The sequence below is a fragment of the Lepisma saccharinum genome, chromosome 14, assembly GCF_977018435.1.
Source record: "Lepisma saccharinum chromosome 14, izLepSacc3.1, whole genome shotgun sequence".
NCBI lineage: Eukaryota > Metazoa > Arthropoda > Insecta > Zygentoma > Lepismatidae > Lepisma > Lepisma saccharinum.
This window is the reverse complement of record NC_139242.1, coordinates 47,913,083-47,926,268: the sequence shown is the minus strand read 5'-3', so window position 1 is coordinate 47,926,268 and position 13,186 is coordinate 47,913,083. Positions and strand designations below refer to the sequence as shown.

The window sequence follows — 13,186 nt, the reverse complement described above, 5'->3', positions numbered from 1 at the left end:
ACATCAGATATGTAGATGATGTGCTAATTATCGCTAAAAATGAGAACACCATCATGGACGTATTTAAATTATTAAATGAATCACATCGTCGCATAAAATTCACTTGCGAACCCATGAATAACAATGTAATTTCTTTCCTTGATCTGCAAATTAAGACAACTGACTCAACAATTCAAACATCAGTCCATAGGAAAAAATTAGCGGGGGAAAAATATATCCATGCCAAATCAGAACATTCGCGTATAACAATGGATAACATATTTTTAAATTTTTTCCTGAGAGCACAAAGACTATGTTCTAATGATGAGGATATCAAAAATGAAGAAGAAAGGCTCTTTAATATAGCAAAAGAAAATGGTTTTCACACTAACAGAATAAACCAAATCAAAAAACAAGTTGCAAGAAAACTAAAGGAAAAGAGAAATACAGACAAAGATGAAAAATCTGTTGAAAAGAAATTTGTGTGCATTCCATTCCACAAGGGATTCTCACATAAAATTGCAAAAATTTTTAGAAGTTTTAATTTCAAAATTGTTTTTAAATCACCAAGAAGTTTGGAATGTACATTTAATGAATTCAAAATGAGAAACTCTCTACCAGATGTGGAAACCACAGGAATATATAATATAAGTTGTTCATGTTCAAAAGATTATGTGGGACAAACAGCAAGGAAAATGGCAATAAGATGGCACGAACACGATTTGGACATTATAAATCTAAACCCAAGAACAGGTTTGTCAACTCATATCATCGAAGAGAAGCATTTGATTAAAAAGAGAAGGGTTTTAAAAAGATTAACGGGAAACACAGAGTTGAATGTCTGGGAAGCTTCGTTCATTGCAGAAGAACACTGGAATAAATTAAATAATGAAAATGGTAACATAGATCCAGTATGGAGTTTTCTTTTTCACAAATGGAGTAAGCCACCATCTTTAAAATTTAATGTAACAGAAAACATCAAGAGACTTTGTGAAAACAATGATGAATTTGAATTGCCTGATGATATTTTGGATTCATAATTTAAATAAAAATAAAACAGACTGTTTTTTTCACAGTTAAGTTGCTATATTACAACAATGCAACATTGACAACATCCATTATATAACAGATTCTTTTTGTTTAAAAATTACTAACCATTGTTATAACTGTATCTTTAGTCAAAATGAAAATAAATGTCTGATGAAAGGAGCGTGTGTTCTCCTGAAACGTCACAAAGAAAAACTGTTTTCTTATGCTTGTAATAACCGTAAACTACAGGAAAATAATTCTATAATGCAAGCAATGCGTACATACAAGAAAAACTAATATTAGATAATTTTACCGAACCGATATATTTATAACATGCCTGTAATTTAGTGGATTATTACACCATTTTGTAATTTATTTTTATGAATAAAAATATATAATGCATGTGTCATGGTTTTGAAAAACGAATGTTTACATACACAGTACCTTTTCAAAGGCAAACCCTACTGCAATTACTTACTTACGTACATTAATTAAGGAAGTGAATGAACCTTTCATGTTCAAGGAACATTTGCACATTTATATTGGATCAGAAATGTTGGCTGTCAGTAACAGTAAATTTATTGCTATTGGCAAAATAAGTGACATGTAATCAAGGACTAAAGTTACTGGCTTTTGTAGAAGTTGAACACCTTTCTTCAACTGTTTTATAGCATACAAAATTAAATTTCAAACTAACACAATATAAATTAATCTGTAATGCAAAAATAAACTTATATTTAACCCTATATCTTTAAAGTAGTTTGTGTAAATCAAGCTAATGAAATTGTAATTTTAGTGCTTAATTAGCTGTAAATTAATATGACCAGTGCTTCATTGGGACTCCACGATCAATTAAATGATTTGCCCTGTGGTAATAGCCTGTTCTTGTGTTACATACTCAGCCGATAATGCTGCAGGTTATTTCCTTGTCTTTGATTAAGATTACATGATGATGAGTGATTAGATGAATTTGATGAAGGGACACTAAGAAAATAACATCCAGGATGCAAACCTGGAAACTTTCATGGCAGGATCAAGTTTGACACCTTAACATGTTTGGCCATGAGCCAGCAGTATGATCTTACCTAGTTCCAGTTATACTGGTTTCAAGAAAACTGATGGAAATATTGAAAAATAAATCTCTAAATTACCTTAAGAGCAGCTTTCTTTGATTTCATATCAACCCACTGCATATCCAGAGCTGGAAGATCTTGAGATGCTGTTTGGCCTCCTCCTGCAATGTCAGGAAGATTCGTGCCTCTGGAAGACAATCACAAACTCTCAGTACAAGTGACACCCTGGTTACATAAAACGAAACTCCAATAAAAGAAATAATGCATGGAAAGCAATTACAGGGTTAAAGAGTGAATAAATAATTAGTGACGTTCTTTCAAATCACATCATGACTTTTCATCCGAAATTCGTGACTGGTGTTCGGCATCCTGGTGACTTCTGCTAAACTGAAAATCATGCCAGAATGCTTCGATTTGATCTGTGATGTGATCCAGCTTAAGGGCTTGTTCGAAACATCAGGACTGAGTACTACATGGGACCACTTTCATTCGCTTGTACTTGTTTTAGTCTCACACCCTGAAGTATGTACAATGAAATAGCATTTCAATGTTACTAGATCATAGATACATACTTGTAAAATACCCACCTTGGAAGTTTCAGCCCACAATCATATATTTCATTTTCATATGTATTGGTAAGATAGACTAAACTACATTTTTACATGGAGATTATGACTATCTTCTCTAAGTTTCAATTTCTCTGCATCTTTCACCTCATGATCCATATTTGAGACAAATTACGATTATACATGTACTACTGGGCTTTAAGTGCATACCATTTGTTTTGCCTGTTAAGATGTCAATTCTGTACGCTATTTAGCATTGCCAATGCAAACTATTTGGCGATCATGCAAAATGCTGTCCCTAATGCAGCACTCTAACCAGGACAATGATGCAAAACCTGTGCTGTTGGGTTTAAACACTGGGTAAGGCATTATGTTTCGATGCACAAGATAACAACAAAAAACAGGAAAATATGCTGCAAATTACACAAATTTTCCATATGTATCACATTCCAATGCTCAAAAATATTATATTTGTTTGGTCATTCAAGGCAAACTTACCCACTGTCATGCACTGTAATGAGAGTAACAACCCTCAACAAGGTTGTGAGATGGTGCTACACCACGTCCAATTTCTAACACACTATTAATAATCTCAACTTTCATCACCTCGAACTGTTCACCTCAACTGCCTGCTCGGTACATGATGCAGTGCCAATTTGTGGAAAATTCCCACAAAAGACCAGAAACCTCATGAACAAAACAATGAGGATGGAGAGAAAACTGTGGACACTCAAAAAATCAGTATAGGTCTAACAGTTTCGAGAAGTGAATCAAATAGTGCGCAATGGAACACAGCTATGTGCCAAACAGTGAGCTGCGATGGGTGACACAATTGCACACTATTGAAAGACTGGTAAAAGAAAGAAAAGAAGACATAGGTACGCTAGACCATACCAAAACTTGAACTGCTACATCTGTTACCTCAGAAATGTAAAATCAAGGTTGCACTGTATTATTTAAAGCACATTGTTATGGTCCACAGTACTTTCTACCTTTTCCCTGAACACTGCTAATTGAGGATCGATCCTTCTCCATAGCAATTATGTTGAAGAAGTGGGAAAGGCAGGGGAGAAACTCCTGTATCCTGTTGCCAACTTCTCAACTGAAATCTTATATTTTGAATAATATACTCAAACATTCATGAAATAAATTTTACAAAGCAAGCCTTCACATTGTCACAGGACTGTTTTAGGTACAATAGCCACTATGTGTCTCCACCAGGTACTGAACCTGGGACCCCTTGATTAGAAGGTGACGACATTACCACAATGGCATCGGGGAGATCCACACAAGCACTTAACCACTGCTTGCTATACTCACGTGACAGCCTCTTGTAACTTCTTGTGAAGCTGCTGGTACAGAGATACATTGTAGGTGTTCATTACATAATTGATGCCCATCTTTAGGGACTCTACCCTCTGGGAAGGACAATGATCTGCAATGTACATCAGTCGATGCAATTTGGCAAGACCCGTGAAACTGTTGGCATAACCTTCCAAGTCCTGAAAAAGAAGAAAAATACATGACGGAGTATATCCAGGAAGTTAACATTTGAAACAACATTTTAGACTTGCAAGTGAAATATATTTCATATGCCTACACAACTTACAAAACTTCCCACAGAACATGAAAGGGCAAATCAAAAACTTTCATTTGGCAATGTTGTTTTCACCACTCTGCTATCAGTTATATAACTTAGTATGAAAAAACATACATATTCGAATAATGGTATCCACTGGAAAATCGCATTCCAGAGATTATATAGCACCGAAATGATGGACAACACTTGGAGAGATTATCGTTCGCACGTTTTATGCGAGACAAAAGGTGTGCACCTGAAGTTGTTTAATAAATCAAGAACTTCGGAAAATTTGCTTTCTAAGTTCACTTTATGATGATGTATGCTAATCAGTACCTAACCTACAGTTTCGAGTGAAATCAAATCAGTGTGCAAAATGCCTCAACCGGAAATCGAATCCAAGGTCCCTTGATTACAAGGTGAGAACACTACATCAAGGAGGTCCTAGAATTCTGCAGTGCTGATTCTACAAGTTAAAAAAACCTTACCAATTTCCCTTTTATATTCTGCAGTCAGTCGCACACTGTTGCTTTCAGTTTGAAAACTACGGCTATGCAAACTCCCAACAATTTTCAATAACCTTGCATTAAGGATAAGACAGATTAATAGGTACTCTACCAATATCAACTCATATAGACATACACTGCATCTGTTCACAGGTATTGTTTTACCAATCTGATATTTCTGTAAGCAGCCTGTAACTTCATGTAATGTTCTGCTATTTTGTTATTATTTTTATGAATGTAAAGACGTTGACTTTGTAAAGTAAAATGTCAAAATATGCAGTTCATTTTATCATGCAAAACCTACTGCAATCACCAGGTGTCTTATTAATTAACTTACACTCATCATGAAATGCAGTGGAACTTCTATTTTTACATGATTCAATTTCAATTTACGTCTGTTAGAACATACTGCAGTTTTTTAGCGATTACTTACTGCCAATAGTAATTCGTTTACTACCGTCTTGGTTACAAATCAATGTTTTCATGGTTAAGTTAGGCAGGACAGGTTTAGTTCTCTTAGCATTAAAATTAAAAAAAAATGTTCTAAATTACTTCTACATTCATTCCCACTAGTCTAAGATACTTTCTGTCGCTTCTATCAACAGAGAATACCTTGTCCATGGGGAGCGTGTCTGCTTGCCCTAGTAAGGTAATTTTTAAGTTGTTTTTTTTTCAATATAAATAACTATTTTTCGAAATCCAAATAGTGTTCATTACTTTAAGTAAGGTTAAAATTTCCTGTGACAATGATTGCCAAAATTCTATGATAATTAGTCTTTCTGCTAGGAGAATTTGTGAAAAGAATCATAAAACAATCGAAATCGTTACCAAAAGGTGTAATGATCCTATTGATAATCATGTGCCATACACTTTTTTTTTTTTTTTTTTTTTTTACAATGATTAAACGTAATTTTTAAAATTTAAAGTTAATTATTGGCATTTCTGTGCCATGCACTTCACAAGATAAAAGCAGTATGCACTTTAAACATAAGGGCTAAGATAAATACTGCAGCAAAAAATATTAAAAAAAGAAGAATCTTTGAATTCTGGAATTGCTATCGTTTTTTATGTTACAGCTCCAGGGAGTAGTTTTCAGGGTCCACATCCATTATCGAGAATTAGCTTTTCCATGTACGTCAATATTTTTTCTGCCAAATAAATCCACTGCCTGATCACAAACTTGGATTTTTCACCTCATCTATATCTTTCATGAGGTGTCCTGATAGGATAAGTTTTACTGCATTTCCAATTGCACATCAAATTGGTGCAATGCTAATCCATCCCTACCATTTACAGCTTTAATTGGAGTAAAATAAACATCTAATAAGTGTTTATCAGTACTTGCACTTACCAGACTAGGATTTTCAACAATGTATGGTTCCTCCTCTGTGTTATCATTGTCTTCAGGTGGTGCATCTACTTGCATTGGTTCAACAGCACTCTGAAAGTAAATAGTAAGCAATTACTTATGCTAAACACTTTTTACATTATATTCTTAATAACCTAAAGCTGGGGTTCTCAACCTAGGGGGCGGCCCCCCTTGGGGAGGCATTGGAGAATTTCAGGGGAGGCGTGGTGAGCAATGAAAAATATATACATGAATTACCCCCCCCCCAAAGAAAGTTGTGGCAAACACAAACCCCTTGTGTAGGTCTCAGAAAAGAAACTTCTGAAAATAGTTCTCTCTGTCACTCATTAATTGTGTTCTTAAGAAATAAAACCAAATGTTGTAGCTTGAAATTTTAACTGCAGTGAGGGCAGAATGCTTTGTAATGTAGGCCTATTAAGCACTTTTATTAATTAATGAAAATGTTCTATCAACAAACAAGTATTAGTATTTTTTAATATCTGTAATAATAAAAGCATTGTAAAATATTCTTTGAGTTAGATTTATTAACCCTAACAGCACAGTTTTGTACATCAATAATTCATTACGCCTAGAGGGACTAACTTGAGGACGCAAAGGGGGGCACAGGCCTAAAAAGGTTGAGAACCCCTGACCTAAAGTATGCTGCTTCCAGTAAAACAATCATTTTCTTCTGAGTGCGGCAAATTCCAGAATGGTAGAGTAATAGATGATGGATTCTAATTCCCATTCTACAATATTGCAGAATTGTAATATGTAAAAATTAAAATGCACACTACTACAATAACATTGCAAATATAATAGGGATGGGCTGATATGAAATTTTGGCCGATACCGATAAAGTACCGATATAAAATTTACCGATCAGATATAAAATTAGAAATGGTCCTTGAAGAACCTGAAAGGTTCATTGACCTCCTTAATAAATTGTTTCAAGATGACTGCAGTGCAAAAGAAGTTGCATATTTAGACATTTACTTTTTTAAAAAGTAGAGCATGGAGATTATCCATAAAAATTACAACAAAATGGCAGAATTTTGCACTAATTTATCAGATATTTATTGATATATCAGATCAGTAAAATAATCAGTAATTTTATCGATTTTACTTATATCGGCAGATACCAATAGAGTACCGATTAATCAGTCCCATCCCTAAAATATAACATTTAGAGATCAGCACAAAAAATAAGAAAAAATCACAGTAACACCAGTACTAAATTATTTTAGGCAAATGGACACACACACGCACATATGAGGTCTGGACATATCAAAACTTCAATTTAATTTTTGAAAGATAAAGAAATAAGATTGTGATCAGTAAAGAACATTTATCAATCAATGTAACCTACATTTAGATCACAGCATTTTTGCCATCCATGTACCAACAGGACATTACTTGATGTGTTAAAAGCCTGTAGAATATGATTAGTCCTCAATCTGATCCACTACTACACATATTACGGTTATCCTCAGTCTTTTCTGGTGTGTTATGATCACAGACTGTTTCCAAAATGACAACCCCTCTACGAAAGAATGAAGCAATTCTGATCTGCCTTAATTCAGAGAATCAGTTGATTGTCTCGGAAGTAATTGGATGTGTAGATGACTGGAAATATTTTCTACACTTTCAATATTTATGGATGTTTTCACTCAATTATCATGAACAGTTACTTCCCATAACATTTAGGATACGATTCTTTACATTAAATATTGCATATTATGGAACAAGATGCACCTGGAGCCATCATTTTGGAAATCTCGCTTTCATTGTGACTGATTGAACCACCAGAAGTCAACAAAATCATTCACGCAATGACCTACGAACAAAGCTTCTGTGTAGTCTCATAACCCTTTATGTGTCATGGCACATCTTGGCTTCTGGCTCAGAGTGGAACTTGTACTTCCCAGATGTAGACACTTTCTTAAGGTGTCCGTGTAACAACATGGTTAAGTACATTTTATACTATTATTGGTTTCAAACTTACACTGATCATTCATGAAATTATATTTAGTTCCTCAACTTTCTCTTCCATACAAAATTGATAAATCAGTAGCAGTGAAACATTGTTATTTTGGATATTTTTATAGAGGAGAGAGACTAATTTAATTGCATGACTACCAATCAACTAGTGGTGCCCCCCCAAACAAATTATATTTCGTTGCCATTAGTGCAAAAATTAATTATTTATACTTCCGCTATTTAATTTTTGCACTAATGGCAAAAAAATATATAATTTGTTTGGGGAGGCTGCAGTCGTGCAGTCCCCCCTCATCGGCCGCCACTGCAATCAAACAAACAAATTGGGACAAGACAGCAGTTTCATTGCAGGAAATTTATCAATTACTATTTATGCAGTTTTATGGTGTTTGTGCATTGTGAAGGTATTAAAACTATATCCCATAGTGCAACAGCCTTTTGAGTGTTAACGTCTGCCAAGTGGTTCTTACTTGAGCGTAGTGTGATCAAGTCCCACCACTGTAGTTTTGTGGCTTTCAAGACTAAGTCCACGCAAGTAGTTCCAGCTGTCTTCATGATGCTGGGTCAACGCAGAAATTATGGAACTCCCACCAGGAATTGAACCTGTGATCACATGCACTAAAGGCAAGACCACTAATCATTAGGCCATCTATAGAGCGGCCACAAGGAAAAAAACCTGGGACGAAAAGTCCACACACAGCTTTCCTTTCTTCCGTTCAGCTCGGGCCATAAGGAAGCATGGTCCACGCTCCCCCTCCCCTCCTCACAGTAGTACGGTGCACAGGAGTCGCAGGTTTCTTTGCTTGTGGTTCCACTATAGTGCTTGTCTGGCATATCACTGCACCCATATATTTGTCTTTCTCTTTCACTGTAAATAATTGTTGCTTCGAAGTTTTGGGTATCCATGGTAGATATGGATAATGTGCTCCAAATTTTTTCCCCATATTTTTCTTGGTAAGGTGCTGGGATGGCTGTGGATGTTGTTCATGACTAACCAATACAACATAATTGCTTGTTAATTGTACTAACTATGCATTTGCAATGGTGGATAGGTGTTTTACTGTTTGTTGATTTGTAAAGATGGCAAATTTGGTGTATTTTCATACCAAGTGGATGATAATTCATCCAATATGTATTGAAACTAATATAAAAAATGAAAGAGTGTGTCAGTCACTGTGGAAATCATTGCATTTTAAAACATAAACTAATGCATGTAGCTACATAATAATAAATGCACTGTAAGATATTTGATATGGTCTTGAATTCTTTATGGGAATAGAAATTTTCCAAAAATTCAAAATTTCCCACACCAGATCTTACTCTCAATCAGAAGCTAGCTCTCTCTATTTTCTGTAATTGCTGTGGGCAATGGAAAATAAAAATAATAATAATACAAGGTGCATCAGTTCAGTTTACACGAAAACAAACACAATTTTTCACATTCTGAGTGCTTTTTTTTTTTTCCTTTCTTCGCTTCCGGAATACACAATATGGCGGGCACATCTTGACTCATGTTGTGGGTATGCAGTGTTTCAACCTTCACCGAAAAATACCTACTATCGTGTGAGTAACCGATGGAAATTATACATTATGCACGGGTAGCTGACGGATAGCCACCCTTGAACTATGTTCTGCAATACACAATTGTTAAGTACGAACCATGAGAAACACAAAATATCCGATTTTAATGTGTCTCCGATATACCGAACTGGTACCCTTTACTGCAGTCTAGTACAAACTTACATTTCTTGTAAGCCGGATAGTTAAGAGCTTTGATATTTTAACATCATCACATTAAAAGAAAAACCACATTTGTGCATTCTACAGAGCATTCCCTGACATTCGATATGAGACTCGGCGGCAAGCGGCCCGGCATCAGCGCTTGTCTCTCCCGGTGAACGGGTCTGCAAGAGACGCACACTAAACTCTGTTTTTTTTTTTGTTTTTTTCACTCTCCGTGCCTTCGCTCTCTTTCCCTTTCTGTTGACGTTGCAGACTGACGCCAGTATAATCCTCCCTCGGAAGTTGTGTTGGGTCGTGTCAGTGTGTAGAAAATTGTGGCTTAATATGGCACCACAAAATTTACATTACAACAAAGGATTCATCTTGTAGAGTGTTACTTCGGAAAGAGGAATTGTGGAGAAGTGCGACAGCGTTTTGCAACAAAATTTCCTGGTGTTCCCGTTTCACATTGAACCTCGAAAGAAAAATGGGAAATCTAAAAAATAAAGTATAGAAAGACAATCTGCACACATCCACAAGTTAAAAGAGAGTATTGTACGAGAATTACAGTAGATGAACTTGCACGTGTAAATGCCAATTTCCTTCGGAGATGCCAGGAATGTGTTGCAGCAGAGGGACATCATTTTCAACACCTTCTGTAATCAAGGTTAGTACACAATATGAAAACTGTAACTTTAATAGTCGACTCTACCGACTGTCGCGGACCCGTTCACCGGGAAAGACAAGCGCTGATGATGGGCCGCTTGCCGCCGAGTTTCGTAGGGAATGTCAGGGAATGATCTGTATAACTTTTTAACTCGAGAATTGACGGCTCGCTATCAGCCTTGCACACAAATATCGGAAATAAGAAAAGGAAAGGGAAAATATTATTTTCCACAATACTGCGGCTTGTATTTAGTTTCTACGTTTGCTGCTACCAGGGACAAGGAAAACTAGACAGTGAATTGTGCTTTAATTATGAGACATTGAATCGTTAATTAATTTACGCCCGAAATTGTGCGCCGGGGGAAGTAGTCTCCTAAAACAAGATGAGCGAACACAATTTGCATGTAGGCATCCATTATGTCTGGTTCGTTTATGTATTGAGAGTTTGCAAATCTTTCTTGCTGAATTTAGTAAGACGATAAGAAAGAACACATAGCTGTGTAGCAATTTATTGAGATTACTGTCACACAATGTTTTTTTGACGACGGTTCCACATTTTCATTTACAAACACTGAAGTATAAACCACATCGATAGCACAGCAGGTACGGTTCTCGGATAGTCCGAAAATATTCCTGAAGAGCAGCTCTGAATGACAACGAAATACAGTAGTTTTCTGTAATGCGATAACTAAAAAAAAAATAAACAGAAATTAATACCTGATACATAACTGCTTGCATAGGAAGCGGCATGTCGGCAAAACCACTCTCCCCACGATCTCGCCAAATTTGCGATCTCGCGAGATGCGGCGGTAATCTGTTCCGTTGTGGTTGTGGTTGAACGTGAAGCAAGCTTGGATCAACATCCATTTTTCTAGTTAATATGAAATCTTCGATAATTTATGTACTGATATGCTCAACTTTCATCTGTATATCCTGCATATCGACGGGCTTGAAAGTTCTCAACAATAGACCTGTGATTGGTAATATAATAACGAAACAAATGAACATCATTAGTCTTAAGTAGTATTTGATAAGGGACAACATGTATTTCATAGCTCTTAGTTTATGTTATCTTGCAATGTCATGCAAAAATATAATGAAGTAAAAGTCGAAGAAAATATAATGAAAAGTTTGAAAGTAATTGGAAGCGAATTTTGTGAAGTGTGGTCCTCATATACTATACACTTTATTAAGGGATGCTAACTTTGCGTACAATTTGGAGGTGGTACAGCAAAATTGCCAAGACCAGAGTTCCTGGATTCGAAACCCAAATAGATCACATATGTTTGTAATACTATTTTTTATGCACTTTTCGTGGTTAACATAGCAAAGTGTGATTCCTTAGATTTGCAGTTTACTGCAATGCAGGCGCGGAGCGTCCATGTAAGCCGTGTAAGCCGGGCTTACACTTTATTAGTTCTAGTAAAATGTATGAAATTATATGGCAAAATTAGTAAAAACTTCAAAGTTCAACTCGGTCCGATACCAGTCTTCGAGATCCTGTTTGTTAGATTGCAACACTTCAGCACCAGGCGGCACATGGGATCTCCCGCCTTCTGCTTGTGGAAAGCTGTAAGCCCTCTGAACGTTGCCTTACAAATTTCTGACCGCGAAGGAGCGGTGCCTACCGTATCTGGATGAAGAGGAGTAAAGGAATATAGGGAGAAGAGCGGGCCAAACCCTACGTTTGTAAACCTACGGCCACAGGCTTACAGCAGCGTTGCAAACCTCATGTTTAGAAAAAGTGTTGTTCATGGACGTCCGCAGTATTTCCACCAGGGAGGATTAAGCAGTTTTTTTTTTTTTTTTTAGGGGTTGGGGTAAACTAGGTATATTAAAATATACTAATTCAATTTGAAGTTAACATTTTTCTGCAACGCCCTTACAATAATTAACAATTTGATGTGACTGAAATGAAATTGTATGTGTGAAAATGGTTGACATTCATTTTTCAGGAAGTCTCCTTGCCTTGTCCCTTCTGGACATCGATGGTGTCTTTTAAACTCCGAAATTGTGCTACATACTACTAAATTGTTCTGTGATTTTCATATTATTAATATTAATTTATAACAAAAACATAAATACAAATTCGAATGGTTCAAGCAACGGCATGGGTTCGACCAGGTTCGGCGTTCTATGTGAAAAGTTTGAGAAAATTCAACCAGAACGAAAATTGGCCCTCTTGTTTTATTTATATCCCAAACTTACAAACGACTTTTTAAACTTGTGCGAGATTTAGCACCATTATGCTTAGGTTTGCTTCACTGAATACGCGTCAGCGAGAGACAGGTCCTGCAAGAGGAGGGGCTCCAGCGTTGTCGGGTATGAATGGTTGACGGCAAAGGAAATTTGAGCCGGTGGTGCTTCAAGGAGGTTTTTTTCCAGGAACAGGGAATTCTGAAGCAAAAATCTAACAGGAAGGGAAAAAAGGAGAAACCTAAAAATGAGCGGGATACGGGAAAACTAGATACACATTGATGTCCTAATTCTTGTTTCTGTTTTTAGCTTGTAGGAGAGCATACACATCAGAAGTATTAAGATCTCTGTTTTCCGTTTATGTATGAACTCAGCTGGTAATAATTGAGCTAAAAAGTGCAAAAATTAATAAATAAATAAATAAATGTTAATGAAAGCTGAAGATTGAACCAATTTTACAAATCTCATGTCAAATGTGAATCAAATATTATTAATTACGTAGTCCGTGCTTCAAACACTCTTCG

General features: G+C 36.1%; 2 protein-coding genes across 2 annotated transcripts in view; one reads left to right on the top strand and one right to left on the bottom strand.

Annotated features, from left to right (window-relative positions):
- CSN1b (COP9 signalosome subunit 1b) overlaps positions 1-11,333 on the bottom strand; it is a 54,332-nt gene extending 42,999 nt beyond the window's left edge. The window contains exons 1-4 of the mRNA XM_083135534.1: positions 11,184-11,333; positions 6,084-6,173; positions 3,968-4,149; positions 2,160-2,268 (exon numbers count right to left, since the gene is read on the bottom strand). Coding sequence (XP_082991660.1) covers positions 2,160-2,268; positions 3,968-4,149; positions 6,084-6,173; positions 11,184-11,333 — 531 coding nt within the window. The remainder of the gene's footprint in view (positions 1-2,159; positions 2,269-3,967; positions 4,150-6,083; positions 6,174-11,183) is intronic.
- Positions 11,315-13,186, top strand: part of LOC145998858 (gamma-glutamyl hydrolase-like) — a 34,408-nt gene continuing 32,536 nt past the window's right edge. The window contains exon 1 of the mRNA XM_083135535.1: positions 11,315-11,446. Coding sequence (XP_082991661.1) covers positions 11,347-11,446 — 100 coding nt within the window. The 5' untranslated portion in view covers positions 11,315-11,346. The remainder of the gene's footprint in view (positions 11,447-13,186) is intronic.